At 42.4% G+C, this 24592-nt stretch overlaps 1 protein-coding gene across 2 annotated transcripts in view; it reads left to right on the top strand.

The window, feature by feature from the left end:
* The window catches only part of lama2 (laminin, alpha 2), a 600632-nt gene that overhangs the window by 392745 nt on the left and 183295 nt on the right, over window positions 1-24592 (top strand). Inside the window, exons 20-22 of one of the 2 annotated variants that reach the window (XM_085997158.1) lie at window positions 4700-4806; window positions 10379-10660; window positions 23271-23451. In XM_085997158.1, coding sequence (XP_085853284.1) covers window positions 4700-4806; window positions 10379-10660; window positions 23271-23451 — 570 coding nt within the window. The remainder of the gene's footprint in view (window positions 1-4699; window positions 4807-10378; window positions 10661-23270; window positions 23452-24592) is intronic. The other variant, XM_085997157.1, reaches the window with a different exon arrangement.

Below are 24592 nucleotides of genomic sequence, written 5' to 3'. Positions count from 1 at the left end.
CCCATCATAATTTCTGCCTGCCAGTGGGAGCTTGCTGTTGAGCGGTGGAAAAGCAGACACTGGTAGGGGATTGAAAAGCCTGTAGCAGTAGCTTAAATGGGTGGTTTATTCTAAATTCTAATTGATGCAGCTATAAGAACCAACGCCAAAACCCTTGGCCAAAAACGTACAACAAAATGATGTCAAAACCAAGCACCCAAAAATAACCTTCAGTCGAAATGTTAGTTGTAATTTTCTAACTTCATGCTCACAATGGGGAACTTCGCCTACCGAGAGCGCATATAGAATGATCTGAACTGCACATATGGCAGGCTCCCAACCAGGTGGACAAAATTGGAAAATCACCCCATAGTCTTTGAGGGCAGGTTCAAATTCTGCCATGAAAAAGATCAAGGATCTCTCATTAAATCCTGACTTCCATCAGCACAGTGCCTTTCTGTCTGCAATGCAGGTGAAGCGGCCGGCTCCATTTTAAAAGGGGCCTACCATTGGGTGTCCACAGCGCCTGCCTGTTTCAGCTGATAAACCTCTTTTAATATGGAAATCAGAGTCTTATGATCAAGATTGGACCCCAATTACCATTTTAAGTCAGAACTGGTTGGAGCATCAGTTCTGTGTGTGATGGAAGAGAAGAGGCCAGCTAAATGTAAACAGATGTGCTCCTCCAGGACCCACAAAAATAATCCGGGCCACTGTTGCACCGGAACCCCCTCTTGATTACCAGCCTTCAATTGGCAAGCTGCGTCGGGATGCCTGTTTGGAATTATCCTGAGTTTTTTTATGCCTCCGCTACTTCACGCAGTCATTTGTTTGTTACACCGGCCACCGCATATAGTGAGCAAATCACGTTGACACCAATGCTATAAGCGGTGGGGACTGTATTCAGTTTGAAATACTTAACTGTTTTACAATGCCGCCCAGATCCAATTGTCATTTTTTAGTTTAGAAGTAAAAGAATAACAATTATAACAATGCACCTTATCATGTCTCTCAAGCACGTTCTAAAATCACTTCATATACAGTAAATTTCTTTGAAGTTAAATGACTGTTGTTATGTAGGCGACTAAAACGTGACTTCTTATTAACTGGAAACGGGATCCAAAGAACTTCAAAGAATAATTGACATGATATTTGTGTGAAAGTGTTTCATGAGATTGTAGAGAAAATACTGCTAATAAAGCTAGGGCCAAGCCCAAGTCATGCTGAGCATGTGGGCGCTGGAGCCCCGGTCTATCTGTCTGTCACATTCGAATGGCAATGCTGCCCGCAACAACAAGTAGACACAACTAGGCCAATCTTTGAAGTGATCATTCAGCATCAAAACATGCAGGATCTGGGCTGGCTATTTGTGCCATTAATGAGCTTGCACCTGGATGTGAGAAATTGCCTGTGGTGCTGTAGAATTAAAACTTGAAAATAAAGTATGCCACCGCTCTGGTCTCTTTTGTATTATTGTATACTGATAAATCAGCATGCTTTAATACTTACAGTGGCATTTATGTGTTCTTTCACTATTGTTTGAGGTTATATTTTCAAAGCTATCTTTAAACCAGAGCACACAGACACTCTGCATTATTGCATGTGCCCTTCCCTCTATTGTTGGAGAAATCAAAGAGCTGTCAATTGCAAAAAAAATCCACAAAAGAAACCAAACAACAGCAACCAAATTGCTCATTTTCTGTCCTTTTTCTACAGTTTTACTGTCTAGAACTCCATTGTATTCAAATCTCAGCAGGATCCACAGCTGTTTGAAAGAAAATGCCTTTATTATATTTTTAATTACAGTAGCAATACGAACATTCAAAATGCTATGAAAATTGCCCCATGTCTCCTTTTGATTATATTACACTGTCAAGTGTAGCAAACATGAGCTGGAAGAAATCCATGGTATTAGAATAGAGATAAAATAAGTCTGAACGCACAGAAGTCAGTTGTAACTTTGCTTACAACATGCCATATTTCTCTTTGAATAAACCAGTTAGAACTTTCAGACTCACAGAAAAAACCTGGCAGCACCAGACCAAGAAACGATCTGTACATGTTTACCTGGTACGGCATCTTCCAGTAGTTCACAATGACTTTTGATTTAAAAATAGTTGCCACGATTTAAGATCAACCCTTTAACGTATTTGCCTGCATAGCAACAATGAATGCATTTCAAAAGTTATTAATCGGTTATAAAGTACTTTGGGACATCCTGAGGACATAATAAGGTGTTCTATAAATGCAAATTCTTTCTTTTTAAATGTTTTGAAAACCTTATAACCACTACCTAGAATATACCATTTAAAGTATTTAAAAAAAGGAAGCTGAAAAGTGTCTAGCTACATTGTCAAATAAGAGTACAAATAGAAATAACTTGCTGTTTGCAGTGAGAAAACATTGGAAAGTATGTAAGCCAAAATGTGTATCCAGGTTGATGCATGGGGACAGAAGTGAGGGGAAATAGATTTTACATTGTGCACATTTACTGTACAGTATAAATTCTCTCACTTTTCAAAGCACATAATATTCATCAGTTTGTTAAAACTATCTTTTCTGTCCATTTTAGCCAATAATTAATTCAGTAAGTATGGTGCATGACCCTAGAAGTTTAACATTCATGTCCTACCAGTAGAAAAATATTTAAAGGACTAACAACATACAGGAAACTCTTTGGTATCCGGCACCAACGGGACCGGGATGGTGCCGGTTTATCAAAATTTCGGGATGACGGAGAGGGTTATCTACCGAGGCTATTTTTAACAAAGAAAAATAAAAAAAATCAAGCAATGTGCAGTATACAGTAAATGGGTACTCACCTACAGAATGTTGTGTTAAATGGATGGTGGAAGATGCTTGAATAAGTACAGTACTGCCAGTTGAGGGTAATGCAATGCAATGACTACCAGCAGCATGGGAGACACACATTACCCCTGTAAAATGACGGATCAGAAGAGACTACCGGCAGCGCGGGAGAGTCAGACTCCTGTTACAGGGGTTTTGAGGAGTTCCGACTTCCGACAGCGCCAAGAAGCCGAGTAGTGGCAGTTTGGAGAACTACCCCCACTGACTAACTCGGCCACGGCGGGAGACTCGGACTCGGCAACATTTCCGGTTATTGAGGTGTTGTTTTCAGAGAGTGAGAATTTTGCCGGTTAATAGAGAATTCTGGATATTTAGGTGCCGTTTAAACGAGAGAGTGTCCTGTACATTAGTATCTTGTAACTGAATGGAAACTGGGCACTACTTTGACATACCTATAACTCTAATTGTACTGAGACCCTCATACCTCAGCTGTTAATTGTTCGCATTTTTGTTTTAGTCATTTGTTTTACATCGAGAGGCACATTAAAAAACTAATTCTAGGTGGCACATTTATATTACAGCTCTGCTACCAAATGTTTCCCACAAATCCAGTGTTAGCACTGTAATATTAATCAGGGAACATTAATGGCTTCAACTGAATGGAGATACACCTTAAGAGATGTTTTTTTTCCCCCAGCAAAGGTGCAGTGTCATTAATGGCAAATGGAAATGACTGCATTAGACACCACAGGACACCATTTGTCTCCAACCATAACAGCCTGACTTCTCGGCTCGCATGTATAGGCTACCACCGTAGTTTTGGAATCTGGAAAGATTCCTTTGGCCAAAAAATGAGTCATGATCATGGCTTTTCAACTACTTCAATCTTAACCAGTACAAGTTCAATGTAACAGCACTTCTAAAATCTGGCTTTCCACGACTGAAGCTATATTCCATCCACTGTGAAGCTCAAACAGTCTGAATCTATTTACCGGGGTGCAGGCAGCAAATTTAAAATAGTACAGATTTCTTCTGGGCAGCACATCTTTTGCCACCTCTTTTCATGCCCGTTAACTTCACACTTGTCTCCCACCAGAGGGAAAGAGCACCTCCCTCCTTCCTGTTACTTACTTGTTCAATCAGCATCTCCATTGCTGCATCAGAGAACCTGAGTGCCCTATTCAAAGTAATTTTTCTACTGCTGCACCATCTCGCTGGCCGAACTTCACCATTATAAAAAGCACCTCCCCTTTAAGGTGTTGCTGGATACCTTTAAGTAGTAATTGTCCCACCAGATTTCCTGCCCTCCCAATTGGTTTTACTCTGCAGATTGGCAAATTAATCTAAATTAGGCTCCGCCACAAAAATGGCATGGGCGCCACTCTGACTCCTTCAGGCCCACCACCTCCCCGATATGCACTCCACACAAAAATCATTTCATTCGTCACATTTGCACGTACACACTTCTTTCAGCCAGCTTTTACACTCAGTTTCAAAATTGCAAACCATATCCCTGCAAAACAAATGTGTGGAATTGTATACACCTTCCTATGCACATGCTCTCTACTAGAGGTGGTCTCACAATTCTTGCTTTAGAGTTCTTACAAATCTGAACTAATTCTTGAGTTATACCGTATACCCGAAGTCACTTCACATTGGTGCAAACGTTGTAGCTTAAGGTGGTCGGGGATGCTGCATGTTTCGTTGAAATGCTATTTCTCTTTGTTTGTAAATATGTTATTACCTTCCCCGTATTACACTGGTTACACATGCTGCATAATTAGAAGTCTCTGTACAATAACACATGAACCTTGGTACGTTAATCGACATATAAAATGTGAATTTATAGTACTTCCACATAATTGCCAGAAAATAATGTTTTGTTCATTTTGCTGATCTTGTTAAACTCCAGCCTGTGAATGCCATGTGAATGGATCCATTGCTGAGCTCTGTGACAAGCAGACTGGACAGTGCCAGTGCAAACACAATGTTGCAGGAAGACAGTGTGACCATTGCTTGGTAGGTATTACTAAATAACCTCTAGAAATTCAAACATTTTAAAATAAATTTTCTTGGACAGCTTCTCATAACCATGATGCCATGTACTGAGCGTGGACTAAGAGATATGTTTTCCTCTGAGGGTAAAGTTAAAGAAACAGAACGAAAATCCCCAGCTGTTCTGGCATACTTCTACCGGACTTGCCAGAATGGCAGAAAATTCTGTTGGAACCTAAATATGCCAGGTTCCAGGCTTGCATGGGGTTTTCCACAGGACTTGTAAAGAGCAGATCTTGTGCTTGCCCCTTCCAAGATCAGTGACGTGGAGATCGTTGGGACTCCCCAGGCTGGGGGGTTCCTGCAGTCCCAGCCTGGGTCATACTGCATCATGGATTGCTGGCCTGTTCTCCCAGAAGGAAGAGCATTTTGACTTCATGGATGGTGGACCTGGAAGCTCACATTCCAAGGACTTCCAATGAACAGGTCAGGTTTTTTTTTTTAATTTTTACTTGGTTTACAGCTTTGTTGGCAATCTGGGACACAGCCTCACATTTCTAGGTGGCCCCCAGCAACCCTCCCCCCCCAACTTCCCCCAGGCCAGGCGGTAACCCAAGATGTGCTCACCGTGGCCCCACCTAACCCTGCATACTCCAGCGGGGTCAGTACACTACCACATTTAAATGTTGCAGGGTAAGTGTAAATATGTATGAACTTGTTAAGCAATCAGTCCCATTGTTAAAATCTTACATTAGAATATCATTTTCTTGACTTAGGTAAGCTGAATGAATAATTTTTGACTATTTCCTTTCCTTTTCACAACCTGTAACTCAATATTTTGCTTATGACTGCCTTAAGTTAGGAGTTATGAATTTGAAAAAGAAATGCTATGAATTAAAAACTCAAGAGGAAAGGCATTTTTCAAAAATTCTATATACCGATATTTTCCTGATAGCTGGCAGAAGACAGCATTTGATGAACTAGGGACTGAAATGACAAGTGCATGAATAAAATTTGACTTTGGAAAAAGAATTAGCAGTTTTGCTTTGTAAGTGTAAACTGTGACATAAATTCAGCAAACTCACACTCTCAGTGAGGAAGTCATGTTTGAAGGGAGTCAGCTCAGTATGAGGGCAACAGCATTGTAATCCCGATTGTCCTTCGCTCTCTTTGAGCGCAGCTCCCCACCAGGAGCATGGGACCACCAAATTTACTCTTTTACATGCAAGTTAAACTTCATATTAGTTATAGAGGGAGACTTGACTTCAAGATTACTTCTAAAAATCAAATTATTTCAAATAGTACTGGTTATTTCTTCCCTGTTGTGGTCTTGTCAGACTAAGCGTCTCCAGCAGCCAAGATGGCAGGCGGGCAACTTGTCCCAGGTTTCTGGCGATGTTTCTCTTGAGCCTGTATCTATGAGGTGCAAAATTGCAGTTTTATGATGATTATTTTCCCCTCATTTTCCCATATCCTTATGGAAAGTTGGCTGATCTCAGTTTTGCAACAATACAGCTGAAATGAGGAGTTCATCGGAGGAAGGGACTGAACCTGCAACTCTCCATTTCGCAGTTCTGTGCTGCCATGCATATTCATTTAAAGTATGATAACATCAGCAAGTACCGACTTGGTAAAGTTTCTAAGCTCAAATGTATAAGGAAGCTAAATTAATATCCAGTTATACGTTCAGCTTATTTAAGTCCAGAAAAAGAGATTCTAAATATGAAGTACAGTCATTAAGTTTTAATTTGTATGTTCAGCTCCCCTACACTTTCGTGTTCAGAAACGTACTAAACTAATACCACTTATGAGGTCATCAACATTTACTGGTTTATCAAATGTGCTTACCAAATAGGATATGCACAGAACATATCAAATAGGTGTCAGATGATAATGAGACTCACTTTTATAGCAGAGGACAATTTTCTGTATAAACTGAATACTAACAATAGAAAATGACCCAGTGAATGGTGCATATAGTTAAGAAATTAATTAATATTTGACAAAAGAAATATGACAGTAAGGATCCTCTATGGTGGTATTAATTACATTGAAATGCAATCAATATTGAACAGAACTATTTTAATAACAGCCTACTGGTTGTAATCTGTTGGCATTTTATATTGTAAGGCAAGGCCTATGATGATCTATGAATTTAGTTATCATGCTTCCTGTTAATTAAGATATTTCTCAGTTGATCCGTTTGTTATTGCCTTTTTAAAATGATAATTTTAAAAGAACACAGCTGAAGAAGCTGGTCATCAGTAGATGTATTGCTCCAATACATTTTAAAGTGTTCAGTCTGCAAACTTGTTTTAAATGAAGTTTGTTGAGATCAGTGATCCTGCTCATCCATGTTTCTCCCCACATCTTAAAGCTCTTGCAGTATGCAATAATTTTGAAAGCCATTTGGGATCATTTACTGAAAGTTTATTTCAAACAGAAAAACAAATGAGTTGTGTGGCCTCATGGCTACACTACTATTGTGTGGTCTAAATATTAATGTAGTCAAAAATTATTCTGTTTTTGTCTGGAATCTAACTAGAGAGTGTAAGGGCTTAATTTTCTTCCAGGGTGGTTTCACCGCTGGGGTTGGGTCAGGGTGGGATGTTTTCCCACTGTCATGAACCCGATCCATTTTCCTGGGTTGGGGTTCATTACACGTACAAGGCAGACTCCTGGTACTATCTCTAACTCTATAGAGGGAGCCCGCCACTACCAACGCAGGAAGTCCAGTGGTGCTGCCGTGAGACACTCGCTGCAACATCAGAAATAGGTAGAGCTAAAGTTAGATTGGGCACAGCCTCCCTGAAGCTGAAACAAATATTTTGCTCAGATGGCTTGGGAAAAGTCTACATAGCAGCACTCAGCATGAGGATCACATAGGAAAGGGAGAGGTGACCAGAAGCAGGTCCTCTCCGTATTTCAGTACAATCTTACTGCTACTGCTAGAGCAACTACTGCCACACCCGTTCTGTTTTTATTTGGGGTCAGCAGTACTGTGGCAGGAAGGCAGTGACATCAGCCATTTCCCCCCTTTCAATTCAATTCAATTTTATTTGCCATATGTACTAGTACAATGGAATGCTTACTCCCCGTAGGGACACGTCAGCTATTTTTACAGCGCCGTGTTTCTCCCTTCTGTGGTTTAAATGCAGTGAGATGGTCAATGTGCATGTAATTGAGATCTCTGCTGGGGAGGAGGAAAGGTCCAATGGTGTTTTTAGGGGCGGGGATCCAGCAGCAGACCTCACCACCTCATCCTCTATACCTCACATAGCTGACCTCACAATAAAGCAAGATCAGCTTATTAACATATTTCAAGGGTAGTCCCAGCATGTAGTACATGACCTGCTGAAAGAGCCTCGAGGTTGCGGGTGGGTTATCAGGGTCTAGCAACTGTTAACAAGTTGCAGGTTGGCCATAATGATGTCCTGGTTTACTTGGGCCACTTAATAGCCTCCACAACAAATGCATGATGCACTGGCTAGGTGTTGGAGGCCATGAGCAAAGTGTTCCTTCAGCAAGGGGTGACTGTGTGTGAAGGAGAGGGCACCAAGCAAGGCAGAACATGCATTTTATTGCAGGCTTCCCCTGAAGCACCCACTCCAAACGAACAAGTAGATTGAGGAAGAATGACAAAGCTGTAATACATCAAAATCATAGGGCCGGTAATGTGGTTCATGGCACTCAAGCACTGCAGCACATAAGAACATAAGAACATAAGAAATAGGAGCAGGAGTAGGCCAATCGGCCCCTCGAGCCTGCTCCACCATTCAATAAGATCATGGCTGATCTGATCCTAACCTCAAATCTTCTATCACTGTGCATCCACCTGAACCCATGTGATCTCCCGGGAGAGGCGAAAAACCAGATAAAGACCCAATGGCCAATTTGGGAGAAAAAAATCTGGGAAATTCCTCTCCGACCCATCTAGGCGATCAAAATTCTTCCAGGAGATCACGCTGTCCCTATATTTTCTACAGTACTTACCTTCTGTAAAGGCGATCTCCACCCCAGCCAGGAACAGGAATAAAACCATCTCCTGAAATCTAACACAGAATTAGAACACAGTAGGAGCAGAACCAGGCTACACGGCCCCTGGGCCCACTCCACTACCCACAGGGCCATGACCATTCCGAACCTAGACTCATGTCCAATTTCCTGCCCGCTCCCCGTAACCCTTAATTCCCTTTACTTCTAGGAAACTATCTATTTCTGTTTTAAATTTATTTAATGATGTAGCTTCCACAGCTTTCTGGGGCAGCAAATTCCACAAACCTACCACCCTCTGAGTGAAGAAGTTTCTCCTCATCTCAGTTTTGAAAGAGCAGCCCCTTATTTTAAGATTATGCCCCCTAGTTCTAGTTTCACCCATCATTGGGAACATCCTCACCGCATCCACCCGATCAAGCCCCTTCACAATCTTATATGTTTCAATAAGATCGCCTCTCATTCTTCTGAACTCCAATGAGTAGAGTCCCAATCTACTCAACCTCTCCTCATATGACCACCCCCTCATCCCCGGGATTAACATCGGGCATACGCATGTCACAAAACGGGATGCTAAGGCCTATTCAATGCCAATGTGCTTAGTGCCTCCTAGTGTGACACTCAAGTGTTGTTGGCACTCACAACTTGTGCACTGGTGCAAGTCTCATTAAGACCCCAGTAGTTATTCAACTTAGTGGCACCCCATAATGCTGGAGTGCCTAATCAGTGCTTCAGCTATTCACCATTCACTAATGCAAAGTGCCCATGTCCATTGCACTGCAGTGCTTTGGCACTGTGGGCTACATTATTGGCCCACAGTTGTATTGCATTATAGATTTGTCATTCTTCCCGCATGTATTTCAGTTAGGTTGGAAGTTTAGAACCTTTGTTGACATCTATTGCATATAGATATAAGCCTCAAAAACTTAGCTTTAATTGAAACTCCTGGGTATTAGTTCACTCATGCTTTGTGCAATACAACTGATTCAAGGTCTCCCCAGTCATTCTTTCTTAGGTAATTTCCTGATCCCAACTGGACCGTCTAGGAGGTGCCAAATGTAGGTGAGGTGCATCCCTAAGGGAGGTTATGGGGGATGGCATGTCAGAGGGTGTGTTAGCTCAAAGTACTCTCTCACAGCCCCTAGTAGCCATTTCAAAGCAATATTCCCAGAAGACTGGAAAGGTTGTTGGTTCATACATCTTTATCAAGAATGGGATGTGATACGTTTCCTACACAACCACAGTGACTACACTTCATTGGCTATAAAGCACTTGGGGACATCCTGAGATCACAAAAAGCCCTATATAAATGCAAATGCTTTCTTTCTTTACATGTGGGACTAAAACAAATGAGGAGGAAATTAAAAGAAAAAGTTCAGGGCCGAGGTTTTACTTTAATTCCATAGTTCTTACATTTTGAATAACTTGAAGTCTGTTTAAAGTTCTGTTGAATTCTATCTCTTGTTATTATGAGAGCCTATCTTGGCTTAGCTCATCTCACAGTAGCTTGGATAAGGATTGAAAATTATTCAAATCTGTTTGGTCTTATGTTCTTGCTTTGATTTTTGTGTTTTTTTGATATTCTATTCTGTGGACTGTAAAGCCTAACTGCTGGTGGGATCATGAAAAGAAGGTCTGCATGTCATGTCAGTGCAGTCCCATCGGTTCCATGTCACTTCGGTGTGACAAAACAGGGAACTGTATCTGTAAGCCAGGCTTCTTGGGGAAACGCTGTGATCTCAGCAGGCAGCTCTATGAACAGCAGTACCATAAGGATTCACAGATGGCAAAACCTCTTCAGAGCCAACGTCGACGGTGGTGGGCAACTGGCATTGGTGGCTGTCCGCGTGGTGCACACAAGCCTGCCACACCCTCTGCCCGAGGGGTAAAAGTGCATTATGCTGTGTGCCGTGTCTTCCTTCATACTTACTGTGTGGATTAAGAAAAATGATTGCATTCCCCTCTTGAGAAACCTGTGTCACATTTTTGAAACATGAATGTCATTACATATTTTTATAGAGTTATATAATGTTAAAGATTTTAGATCTGGGTTTGAATCCAATCCAAAATGATGCAGTGAAAGTTTTCTATCTTTTGCTGGCTATAAGATACTACATTAAACAAATTCGGACAGGCATAACCTAATTTCTATTGGACAAGGGGCCCAGCATAAAACTGCTCAGAATTTGGCACAAATTTGTAGCATGCTCAAGGTCCAAGGTTGAATAAATACTGTGGTAGTTGTAAAATGTTATTCTGGTGCTGTAAGACATGTTGTTCTGAAGTTAGGTTAAGGCACATGATTGGGCACAGGAGATGGAATATTTATTCTGTATCTGCCTGTTCTCAACCTGATCAGGGTGTGCTTGATGCTGGCTCTGAATGAAAAAGTAAAAAAGTTCCTAGTCCAGCACCAGTGAGCACAACAAACAGATCACATAAAATAGATATTAAAGAAAACGTTAGATAATTTTGCTTTAAAATATATGTGCATGGTAATGTTCACCCATATCATGAAATACAAAGCAAAGGTGCAGTATGAAATAATTAAATGCAAATTGCCTAAATATCAGTCATTCCCATTTTTCCTCTTTATTAATGGCAATATTCTGGATTGAGCTTCGGAATTAAAAAAGCCTCTTGCAAATGGTTACTAAATTGATTTTTGATAATAGCATTACCAATCATCAGACAATGAAAGCACAAGTGGAAAATGGTGGTATTTAAGTTAAAAAGTAGCTTTCAGTTTCAGGTCACAGAATAAATACAATCATTAGTAAAAGTGATTATTCTGAAGAGGGATAGAAACACTTTCAATTCAAAATATATTTTTTTTAATAAATATTTGCTACCTGTGAGGGAAGTAACAATTTTTTGTAGTCAAAGCAGCCAGCAAGTAACTAGTCTATCATGATACCCAATCAGAAAATAGCTGATGTGCGGATGGCTCTGTTGAGCAGAGATTGGACCATTCCTGATTCTGAATGGCATTCTTGTCTTCCAACACAACAGGACTGATCTTTAGAGTCCCTGCCAGGCATAAATGGGGTGATAGCAGCCTGAAAAAATGGTGTTAGGTCACTGCTTATGATTACGCTCTGGCCGCCATCCTCTTGGGTAGGGTCCTTAAAGGGATCGCTGGAGACCCTTCAGAAAATGGCACTCTAATTAAAGAACAAATTCTTGATGTGGCCAGAAGGAGCAGGATAAACCCCACCTTCCCAGGATCACCTCCTGCCCTTCCAGGCTCTGACCGTCAGTCAGCTGGCTCAGTGTGGGAGCCTGGCTGACTTCCTGCCCTCCCATAACTAGCAAGCTGCAACAGGGTGCCCACTTTCCACCTGCAACTCGCAGGCTGCATATAAATGAGGCCAAGACCTCAAATGCCTCAGCCTAACGACAGTAACAACAGGCGGCTGGCGGGTGTGTTCAGCTCACCCGTTGTGTGCCTTAAGTTAAAGTCACCCCTAAGAATTACAGTACTAGCTGAGACTTGAGTTAGGATGCTTTCTTTCTCTTTACAATTATTATGAGGAAATACATAAATTTTAAAGTGCTTCACCTGCCACAACCAACCATTGCAAGTATTCTTAATTAGCATCACCAGAGTGAGTAAGAACATAAGAACAAAGAAATAGGAGCAGGAGTAGGCCATTTGGCCCTTCGAGCCTGCTCCGCCCTTCAACAAGATCATGGCTGATCTTCTACCCCAACTCCACCTTCCCACACTATCCCCATATCCCTTGGTTCCTTTAGTATCCAAAAATCTATCGATTTCTGTCTTGAATATACTCAATGACTGAGCATCCACGGCTCTCTGGGTAGAGAATTTCAAAGATTCACAACTCTTTGAGTGAAGAAATGTCTCCTCATCTCAGTCCTAAATAGCCGAACCCTTATTCTGACTAGCGAATGAGCGAAGCAAGTGATTGTAGGTGCACTTTACAATCTAAACTCTGCTAACATGGAAACCTTTGTCACAGAAAAATCTAGTGATAATGAAATTCATGAATTATTAAATATATTGTTCAGAGCTCATCTTTTTGCAATGTACACTATCTGGAGTGGTATGCATAGGAGCTGATCCAGAATTTACTGCCCTTAATGATATAACAGTCACTTAAGATATTATTTCCTCAGTAAAAGTGATTTTAAAAGCTACATATAATCTGCACATTCCCATGTTTTATTTATGTTTTATATTACTCTATAAAAGGTGCACAAGTGTTGAAATGTGTATACTTTTGGATCATTAGTGGATTTCATTTTTCGTTTGGAGAAGCAACTGAACTAATTTGAGTATTGCAAGTTTTTGTTGATTGCAAGTTTAAAAAACTAATAATTTTGCATGGTGTGAATTGAATTAGCATGTAGAACTCTCAAAGGATTCCTGATACAGAGTTGAAAAGGAATATAATGAAATGCCAATTAAATTACTTTATTTGATTTACTGATTAATCCTATGAGTTGAAACTCTAGTATGTCTTGCAGTTACAATAGGCGTACTTCAAGTATAATGTGAAGATATTGTGTAATACGTTAATACGGTGTGTGTCAAAATGTGCTTCAGTATCTCCCCTAAAGTGTACAAATGCAGCAACTCATTGCATCAAATGTGCCACATATTTTTCCAGAATTAGGATATTACTACAAGTAACATCAGCTTTATTCCAGTAATTTGTAAACTTAATCATGATTTTCACTAAGTCTATTTAACCTAAGCCCTTAATGATATAACAGTCACTTAAATATTAAGCTGGATTTTCATTCAGAAGTCGGGAAGGAGGTGGGACTACAACGTTTGGGTTTTAGTCCCGCCTCCATCGAGATGCGGCCAATCCACGCGATTTCCCTTGATTGACCTTGTTGAGCCCACCCAGCGGGCTCAGCAGGCCAATTAAGGGCCACCCGGCAACAGGTGACATCACAGACTGAAATTTCATCTGTCAAGACGTGTTGACAGATGAAATATCTGTTTCACAGCTATTTGAAGCTGTCAAACACTGACAGTCTTACTTCTAACCTGAGTCCTTCTACGAAGACTCAGTTAGAAATCTCGCCGGCACTGAAAGCTGAAGGCTGTCACTTTTGACAGCTCGCGGCCATTCTGCTTTCTGTGCTGGCTGAATGATGGACTCCCGAAGCCTAGAGGAAGGAAGGCTGTAAAGGTAAGTACAGGTAATTTAAACTTCTTTACACACTTTAGACACACCAAACACACTTACCTTTGCACTCATACACCCATCACTCACCTGAACACTGACATCTTGGCCCCTCCAAGTCCTTCAACCCGACGGCCCGACTCCTCTAACCTGGCGTGGTTTGGAGCCATCGGGAATCCCACACGACACCCTTCAATATAGGGATTAGGCTAAAAACTGCCTGTTAACTACCTGTTAACGGGCAGTTAATTGGCACTAATCCCTTCCCGCCTCGGGTCGGCGGGTCCCAGTGCGGGGCGGGTACCCACCTCCTTTGAAACTTACATGGAGGCGGGTTTTGGGCGGGATGGTGTTGGGACCCCCGAATTCAGGATTTTTGCCCCCCGCACGCCTAAAAGCCCGCCTCACGGCACACTGAAAATCGACCCCATTGTGTCTAAAATCTAAACCCAACAGGCAGGATTTTCATTGGGCCGTGGAGACGGGATTGGAGGCGTGTGGGGGGTTAAAATCCTGAAATCGGGGGGGGGGGGCACGAACCCATCCCGCACCCAACCCGCCTCCATGCCAGTTTCAAAGGAGGCGGGTACCCGACCCGCACTGGGACCTGCCTCCCCAAGGCGGGCAGGGGATTAGTGCCAATTAACTGCCTGTTAACAGGCAGTTTTTAGTCTAATCCTTATTTTTAATTTTGAAATGTGGGATTCCCGATGGCTCCAAACCACGCCAAGTTAGAGGAGGTGGACCGTCGGGATGGAGGGCTTGGAGGGGGTCGAGATGTCCAGTGTTCAGGTGAGTGATGGGTGCATGAGTGCAGAGGTAAGTGTTTAAATAAATTTTACTTACCTTTACTTACCTTCACAGCCTTCCTTCCTTCAGGTCTCGGGAGTCTCTCATCTCACCGGCACAGAAAGCAGAATGGCTGCGAGCTGTCAAAAATTGCAGCATTTAGCTTTCTGTTCCAGCGAGATCTCTAAATCATCCTGACAGAAAGGAATTAACGGAGTACAGATTGTCAGTGTTTGACAGCTTCAAACAGCTGTGAAACACTGATATTTCATCTGTCAAAAGGTCTTGACAGATGAAATTTCAATCTGTGACATCACCTGTTGCCAGGTGGCCCTTAATTGGCCTGCTGAGCCCACTGGGTGGGCTCAACAAGGTCAATCAAGTCAAAATCGCATGGGTTGGCTAGAACGCGATGGAGGCGGGACTACAACCCCGAAAGTTGTAGTCCTGCCTCCAACCCGACTCCTCAATGAAAATCCAGCCCAATATTACAATTTGGACAATTTACTGATTGGTAAAGATAAGAGAACTCAAAGAATCAAATCTAATTAGCTGGGACAGTGTATGGTACAAGTAGTAAACTTGGCACTCTTGAGAATTCCAACAAAATATGTCAGTAGAAATTTTCACAGCAGCATATCATGTACATTTTTGTTAAACTGCGTACAGCTCAGTACTCAGCACAGTAATGCAGTAATAACCTCATTTCTTTATCACATTTCTCCTCATTTAAATTTGTGCATCCTTTGTGTTGCTGTTATATTTTGACAGTTAATTAGCTATTGTTGCAAGTAATTATTGGATGATTTTCCAATCATTATTTTCAATGATTAGAAAATTATACACAGCTTGTGCCCAAAATTCTGATATGCGCGACCAGCGTCGAGGCTCCTCGCCAAAAGCACAAAGTCAGAAGATTATCCTCTATATTCTATCTACTTATTTCTCTAGCTAGCTGCCAATATATAAATACAGAGATTTAAAAAACTGTAAAATGGAAATAAAAACAGAAAATACTGGAAATGTACAACAGGAACATGACTTTTCTTTCAGATAATAACTGATCTGTTGTGTATTTTCAACTTTTTCTATATTTATGTATGTATATATATAGAATCATAGAATAGTACAGCACAGAAGCAGGCCATTTGGCCCATCGAATCTGTGCCAGCTCTTTCGAAGAGCACTCCCCCGCTCTTTCCCCGTATCCCTGCAATTTTTTCTCCTTCAAGTATTAATCCAATTCCCTTTTGAAAGCAACTATTGAATCTGTATCCACCACTCTATCAGGCAGTGCATTCCAAATCTTAACCACTCGTTACGTAAAAAAGTTTTTCTCATGTCATCTCTGGTTCTTTTGCCAAGCACCTTAAATCTGTGCCTTCTCATTATCAGCCCTTCAGCCATTGGAAACAATGTCTCTTTATTTACTCTATCTAAATCGCTCATTATTTTAAACACCTCTATCAAATCTCCTCTTAGCCTGCTCTGCTCCAAGAAGAAGAACCCCAGCTTCTCCAGTCTATCCACATAACTGTATTCCCTCAAAACTGGAACCATTCTAATAAATCTCTTCTGTACCATCTCCAAAGCCTTAATATCCTTCCTGAAGTGTGGTGCCCAGAATTGGACACAATACTCCAGCTGTATCCATATATGAATAATATGTTAAAAATCTTATGTCTGTCCATACCTATCTGTTGAATCTTAGGCCACGATTTTATTAATGGAGGTGGGTTGGGTGCAGATCAGGTGGTTTCTAGCTTCCAGTCCCGCCCCCAGCTGCATCCGGCCCACAGATGTGATTTTGCCTTGATTGACCTTGTTAAGCCCGCCCTGTGTGCTTGCCGGCTAATTAAGAGGAAGTGGGTCAGATGACGTAATTTGATGATTGTCATCTGCCGGTTTCCTTAAAGGGACCATGCACAATTTTATTTTGATAGTTGATTTCTCAATGTTTGACAGCATTGAGGTGCTGAAAACACTGACAATCACTGCACAAAGGTGACCTCTTGCACCCAGGCTCTCCAATGACTCCCTCCATTGGCTGAAATAGATGGCAGCTGCAGTTGAGGTGATGGAAGCGATCTATCACTGGTGAGAGAGGTTCTCCCAATGAGGTGGCACTGGACATGGATTTAAAAACTTGTATCCTAAAGAAAAGTGTCAATGTATTAAAAAATACAATTCCCAACATTTTATTTCCTCTGAAACTCACCATGTGCAACATTGGATCCTTCACACCACTTCTGCTGCTGTCATCAATCCAGAAACATTACAACAGACTCACAACACGCCACACTTACCTGGCGTGGTGTCCGAACATCGGGAAACCCGAGCCAGAAGCGGCAACATTTAAAAATAGACTGTCAACTACCTGTTAATAGGCTGGTAATTGCCTTTAATCCTTTTCCTGCTGCTAGGTGTCGGGCCAATTCGCAAATCGGAGGCCCGACACTTGGGAAAATTGTTTGGAGGTGGGTTGTGTAGTGTATGTAATCGTTCCACCTTTAAGAGAACTATGTATGTAACCGTTCCACCTTTAAGAGAACTATTTTAAGGGTTGCACTACTTTATCTTGGCTGCTGTATACTGTAATACCGGTAGTGACCACCCCGGTATATAAGTGCTGTGTAATGATTTATTGGGCAGTTCCGCCCTGACCTTCAACCAGTAAAGACCTGTTAAAGTTTACTATTGTGGTCTGTGTAGTAATTCTCAATATAACACACAGACTTAACAGTGGCGACGAGTTCGATCTTACCCTGCGGCAGAGATACATCCAAGGCAGTTTAACGGGCGTCGAGAAGAGGCATCCGCCCTCATCATCCAGCTGAGAAAAGACGCAGGTCTGAAGAGCAAAGGAAGAATCCTTACACGAAGTCTTCCATCAGCAACAGGCAGTGATCATCCCTTCTATCACGGTGGTGGGTAAGCCAATCAGCGACGAGCAGCAAGTCGGCCACGTTGACTGTGAGTAGGGGGAGAAAAAAAAAAAAAAAAACGGAGGATATAAGGGCGGGGAACTCGACCACGGCCGGGGAAAAGAGCCGGACAGAAGTCGGGGCCAGAGGCGCTGAGACTGGGGCAGCGTAAGGCACGGAAGCCGCGGTGACTGCAAACGCAGCTGGTGTGAGAGACCGGGCTACAAGCGGGCTGGGAGACGCAACAGCGTCGAGAGAGAGCTCGACCGCGACCGGTGAAAAAGGCCGGGCAGCTACCGAGGCCGTGAGGCGCAGCGACCGGGACAGCGTAAGGCACGGGAGAAAATAGCGGGCTGGGAGACGCAACAGCGTCGAGAGAGAGCTCGACCGCGACCGGTGAAAAAGGCCGGGCAGCTACCGAGGCCGCGGGGCGCAGCGACCGGGACAGCGTAGGCGCGGGAGAAGATAAAAATTAAAAAAAATAAAAACCGCGGAGAACTCAGCCGCAGCCGGGGGGGGAAAGGACCGGACTGCAAGAGGGGCTGGGAGGCACGATTCGAAAACCGCTGGGGAGGGCAAACGCAGCAAGACGGCAATCGCCATTACAGCCAGCAGGGGAGAAAGGCAAACGCGGGAAGCCGCCATTTTCGGAGGCGGGGGAAGAAGACAAGCGCGGGAAACCGCCATTTTGTAAAAGAAAAAAAAAATAATAATTCTTTTGTTTCTGAAGAAGATCGCGAGGATGCCTAAGCGTGGTAACATCAACGATTTCGATCCCGATGTTGAAGATTGGGCCACGTATGTAGAACGCATTGAGATATATTGTAAGGCAAATAAAATATCAAATGAAGATAAAGCATTAACCTTACTAAACTCAATGGGTGCGAAGACATACGGGCTATTGAAGCATCTTCTATCACCAGCTAAACCGACGGATCAGACTTTCGCTAATATTGTTGCTGTCCTGAAGGATCATTTGAACCCCACACTGCTGATGTTAGCGGAACGATTTAAATTTTATGCGAGAACGCAACTGAAAGAGGAAAGCAACGCGGAGTACTTAATTGAACTGCGTAAGCTAGCGAAATACTGTCAGTTTGGGGAAGGACTGACAGAGGCATTGAGAGACAAATTCGTGTGCGGATTGTCGAAAGAAGGAACACAAAAGCGGCTACTTGAAGAGAATGATCTTACACTTGATAAGGCTGTCTCTATTGCAGCATTGCACGAAGCCGCAGCGAGAGGCACTGCGGAAATGCAGCTGAAGGCAGTGGTACTCAGCGTAGATCAAATGGCTTTGGGTACAACGAAATGCTATCGTTGTGGGAAGACAACACACGATCAGAACCAATGCTGGTTTAAAAACCAGGAATGTAGAAAATGTGGCAAGCTTGGTCACATAGCTAAAGTATGCCGGTCAGGAAAGAAGACCAGCAACAAAAAGTCACCGCAGGAAAAGTGCAGCAAGGTACATAAGGTGGCTGAGAAGAGTTCGGATGAACAGAATTCGGACTCAGACTCCAACAGCAAGGAACTGGGTAGTCTGAGAATTCACAATGTGAGTAAGGAAGCTGACCGACAAACTATCTGGGCCACACTGCAGATAGCAGGAGTCCATGTGAAGATGGAATTGGACACCGGATTGGCGTTGACGGTCATGAATAAGCAAGATTATAGAAGGTTATTCAGACATATTCCCCTACGGGATACGGAGATAGTATTAAAGACATACACGGGGCAAAGAGTATACCCCATCGGAAAGATAAAAGTCAAGGTGGTACACCAGGGTAAAGAACACCAAGGAATGGACATATATGTACTACCTGAGGGAGGTCCACCACTTCTGGGACGGGAGTGGATCAGGAAAATAAATATGGACTGGCACCCACTAAAAGCAATGACGGAAAGTGCAGAAAATGAGCGGGAAGTCCTGAGGTGTCCAACGTACAACAAAGTCTACAAAAAAAGGGTGAAAAACCTGTTTCAGAAGCACGTGCTGCAGTGCGGAAACCAGACTTCACAGGAGGATGGTGACGGGTACAAAGCCCAGGATAATGATTCAAACAAAAGGAGGTACCCCCAACGCAGTGCCCGGGCCCGCTCAACTACATTTTTCGGGTTGACTCCCTTTTATGGTGGCCAGTCATATGATGAAGAGGATTTTCCATTCTACTGAGATCCTTCGGGGAAGGAAAGAGGAGAGCAGTCAACTCAAGGGCAGGTAGACGGAGCCGATGATCCAAGCACGTCTTCTGATGAGGATATGGAATACTACTACAATTTCACCAGAACTGTCATCACGTCCGATCGCGAGGGAAGACTAGAGCCGTGCAGTTTCTTTGACGGCGAGGAAGACTGCCGCCTACCCAGGATCAGCTCAGATTCTGGAACTGATGATGGTAAGATCAGCCCATGTGCAAAAGACAAGTCTAAAATGGACTTACAGACTAATGACGGAAAAACGAAGGAGGGCATAAATGCTTCAGGAGAGAACAAAGTATCAGAACGGAATTCCACTGAACAACCACAACATAGTTTGACAGAGAATTCTGAGTCTGTCCAGTCTACAGACATGCACATTTCTGAGGAACACCGGGCTCGAACTCAATTCAATCTCAAACTACAACAGCAATTAGAACAAATGATTCGCCGTTTTGAGCAAGAGATGAATGCAAAGAAAAAGTTCTTTGACACAGAAAGGGGGAATCTGGAAAGACAGCAGAAGCAGCTGATTGAGAAAATGGAACAGGAACACACAAACCGTCTGCGCGATGAGGCTAAACGAATCAAAGCTGAACAAGAAAGGGAATATGTCAAATTCCTCGATCAGTTGAAAGCTAAGAAGAAAGAGCACCCTTTTGTGAGCAGTGCCAGCAGCAATAAGCCACTCAGGGAATTGGTGGCAGAGGCAAAAACTGAAGATGCTGCAGAGATCAAGTTTGTTGCTGAAAGCGCTACTTCCAGAGCTTTGCTTCGAATTAAAGAATTACCAGTTAAAATTGTGAAACCCTTAAGAGAGAAGATTGGCATGGAGAAACATCGTGTCATTTTCGAATGCAAGGTTTCCAGGCCAAATGCTGCTGTCAAGTGGTATCACAAAGACAAAGAGATTCATCCCAGTAATAAATATGAGATTGTGAGTGAAGATGTGTACAGGAAGCTCGTTATTAATAATGTCGCTTTTGAAGATGAAGGCAACTACATGTGCGATGCCATAGATGACCAAAGCACAGCAAAGTTATATGCAGAAGAGCAATCAATTGCCATCATTAAACCCATATGTGATGTGGAAGTGACAGAGCCAAGTGATGCCATTTTTGAGTGTGAGCTTTCAGTTGCGGACGTGAAGCCTCCAAAATGGATACTGAATGGTGAATTTCTTCATGCTTCTGAAGATGTGGACATTGAGCATCGTGGCACTATTCATCGTCTCACTCTGAAACAAACAACTTGTAAGATGACCGGCTTGCTGCAGTTTATCGCAGGGAAATCAAAATCTGAGGCGAGGCCGACTATTAAAGAGCCTCCGTCAAAGGTAGTCAAAGAACTACAGAACAGTACAGTGGAAGAGAAGCATTCTGCTACTTTGAGCTGTCACGCATGTGGTCCCTCCGAACTGAGCCAAAGCAGTCTGGAAGTAGAAAAACTTCCCAAGGTACTCGAGTCATTAGAAGTCAGCAATGCTGGTTCTGCAGTTACGAAAGTTCAAGCTGTTAAGTCCAGTGAAGGACTATTAGATGAGTCACCCCAGCAACAAGAACCTACTACACCACCGAGTCGTTATCCGGACCGAGTCAGGAGGCACAGGAGGCGCCACCTCAGAGACTGAATCTGTGAACTGTTTTTACATGAAGTTGTGTATATATGTTATGATGTTATGTTTACTGGGGAATATATACGGTTAAGCTAAAAAGGGAGGATTGTAGTGTATGTAACCGTTCCACCTTTAAGAGAACTATTTTAAGGGTTGCACTACTTTATCTTGGCTGCTGTATACTGTAATACCGGTAGTGACCACCCCGGTATATAAGTGCTGTGTAATGATTTATTGGGCAGTTCCGCCCTGACCTTCAACCAGTAAAGACCTGTTAAAGTTTACTATTGTGGTCTGTGTAGTAATTCTCAATATAACACACAGACTTAACAGGTTGATGGCGGGATCGCAACCCGCCATCAATCAAAATGCTATTAACCTTTGACCCGCCTCCAAACCCACCCTCTGAGCACCGGCAAAATTCAGCCCTTCCTGTTTTTATCACACTTTTTCCCATTCTAAATTCCTGTACCTACATTTATAATGGTAACTGCCTCTGTAAACTTGTCATTACACACACTCACCAGTGATTTTGTGCCTCCCAGCTTCTTGCCTTTAACCTTGCTTCACCTGAAGACTACACTGTCTTGTCTTCCTGTGTGCAATGCTATGGGAGAATGTGTGTATGCACACACATGCATATTATGTGTACATAAATGATATGGCTAGTGCGCACTTCCAGTTCATCACACTGGAGTGTCAGCTGTGCCTCAGTTGGTACCACCCTAGCCTCTGAGTCAGAAGGTTGTGGGTTTATGTCCCACTCCAGAGACTTGAGTACAAAATCTAGGCTGACTATCCGGTGCAGTGCTGAGGGAGTGCTTCACTGTCAGAGGTGCCGTCTTTCTGATGAGACGTTAAACCGAGGCCCCATCTGCCCTCTCAGGTGGATGTAAAAGATCCTATGGCACTATTTCGAATAAGAGCAGGGGAGTTATCCACGGTGTTCTAGTTAATATTTATCGCTCAATCAACATCACTAAAACAGATTATATTGTCATTATCACATTACTGTTTGTGGGAGCTTGCTGTGTGCAAATTGGCTGCCACATTTCCTACATTACAACAGTGACTACACTTCAAAAGTACTTCATTGCCTGTAAAGTGCTTTGGGACGTCCAGCGTGTCTATAACCTCTGATTTACCTTACCAATCACACTTTAAGAAATGAAAAAGAATATTCAGATTCTGACCTGAAGTTATGAAACTTTGACCTCACCCAATGTTTAGTTAAAAATAATTAGACTTTGTGATGTTACACCATAGAATCATCACCCTAGCAGCAGAATAATATATTGCTCCGTACATGATATAATGCTCTTATGCTTATAAAATTCTCTGATTGACCATGAGCAATGACATGGGAGTCAGCTTATATATGTGTTTAAACATAGTTTATATCGGCCCTGTCAAGTTTCACTCATTACAAGTCACACTCACTTATATCGGCTTAAAAATTGAATTAGTTTTGAGCATATCATTACAGTATTACAAATAAATGGGTTAACACCTTGGCTAAAACAGTAGGCAGACAATTGCCAAATGAACACATTAATTGTTCATCTGCTAATATCGCCAACAATAAATTCTAGCTTTATATGTTTTGATTTCTTCACGTGGTATAAACAAATACATAAAGTAGGTTAATGGTTCATTGCAGTTTGAATTCAGATCTTTGCTACTTAATTGTGATTTATTCCACTGGTTAATGAGGCCTTTTCATGCGATGACCTGCATATTCCATTATTCTACATTATGACTCTATTTATGTTGATCTTTGATAACTTTTTACTTATATTTTTATAGAGTGGAACTTATCATCTGCAGTCTTCAAGGGGCTGCATTCCTTGTAATTGCAATTCCTTTGGATCAAAATCATTTGACTGTGATGATAAAGGGCAATGCAGATGTCAGCCTGGAGTGACGGGGCAGAAATGTGACAGATGTGCTCTTGGCTTCTACAACTTCCAAGAAGGAGGATGTGTCCGTATGTAAATTAATTTAATTTCTTTTTTAAAAGATGCATAAAGTAATTAACACTGTAATAGATTTGGATGTTACACACCTTAATGATATCATTTGGTTGTGAAGACTGAATACTATCTAAATAAACTAAAATGCTTCATAAATGCATGCATTGTGTTTAATAATGCACTACTGGAGTTAGTAATTGAAGCACAGATTATGTCAATATTTAAGAATAGGATGGATAAGTAAAAGTGAATAACGGGATCTGGGAATAGGCAGGCACATGGGATTAAGACTAATGCTCGTGTGGAGAATAAACACCAACATGGAATGGTTGAGCCGAATGTTCTTTTTCCATATAATTTCTATGTAATTCTATGGGTTTGCTACTGTAGTTCCTGGGTTCCTACAGCCTGAGCTCTTGAGCTCAGACTGTTGCCTTGGGAGTGGTTGAGTGAAAGAGAGAGATTATGAAAGGTTGAGTCAATGGGGTCGATTTTAACTCAGGTGCGGGGAATTGTCGGGTTCCCCGAATTTGGTGTTTCCCACACGAATCTAAATAGGTGTATGAGATTGATGCAATTTTAACTCAATTGGCCAATTGATTCCCAACATGTGGGAACCCTTGGCAAAGGAGTATTTCCAGTCAGAAAGTCACATAATATGACGCCATTATTGCTGCTGTTCATGAAGCTCTTTCTTGACTTTAGGTGGCTGGGTGTAGGTGTATGACAATGCAGAGGGTGTCTCTCATCTGATGTTTGACGGAGTCGTTCTTTCTTGTTGGCTACTGTTCTTCTTATATCAGGGGGAGCGATACCCGCCAGGATATATAGGCTGTTGGTGTTTGTTGGTTTTAAGCAACCTGTGATAAATCGGCAGCATGCATTCAGAACGGCATCCATCTTCTTGGCATGAGTAGACCTTTCCCATGCAGGGCAGGCGTATTCGGCAGTGGAATAGCAAAGAGCAAGTGCACTGGTTCGCAATGTTTTCGGGCTTGTTCCCCATCTTGTGTTAGTGAGCTTATTCAGGATGTTGTTTCGTACGCTCACTTTTGCCTTTGTCTTCTCGATGTGGTTCTTGAAGGTGAGGCATCGGTCAAGGGTGACTCCTAAGTAGATAAGGTGCTCGCAATGCGTCAATGTTGCTCCACACCA

This window comes from Somniosus microcephalus, chromosome 9, assembly GCF_052327205.1.
Source record: "Somniosus microcephalus isolate GS21.2 chromosome 9, FLI_Smic_1.0, whole genome shotgun sequence".
NCBI lineage: Eukaryota > Metazoa > Chordata > Chondrichthyes > Squaliformes > Somniosidae > Somniosus > Somniosus microcephalus.
The sequence above is the reverse complement of the archived record's forward strand: the minus strand, read 5'-3'. Positions and strand labels throughout refer to the sequence as shown.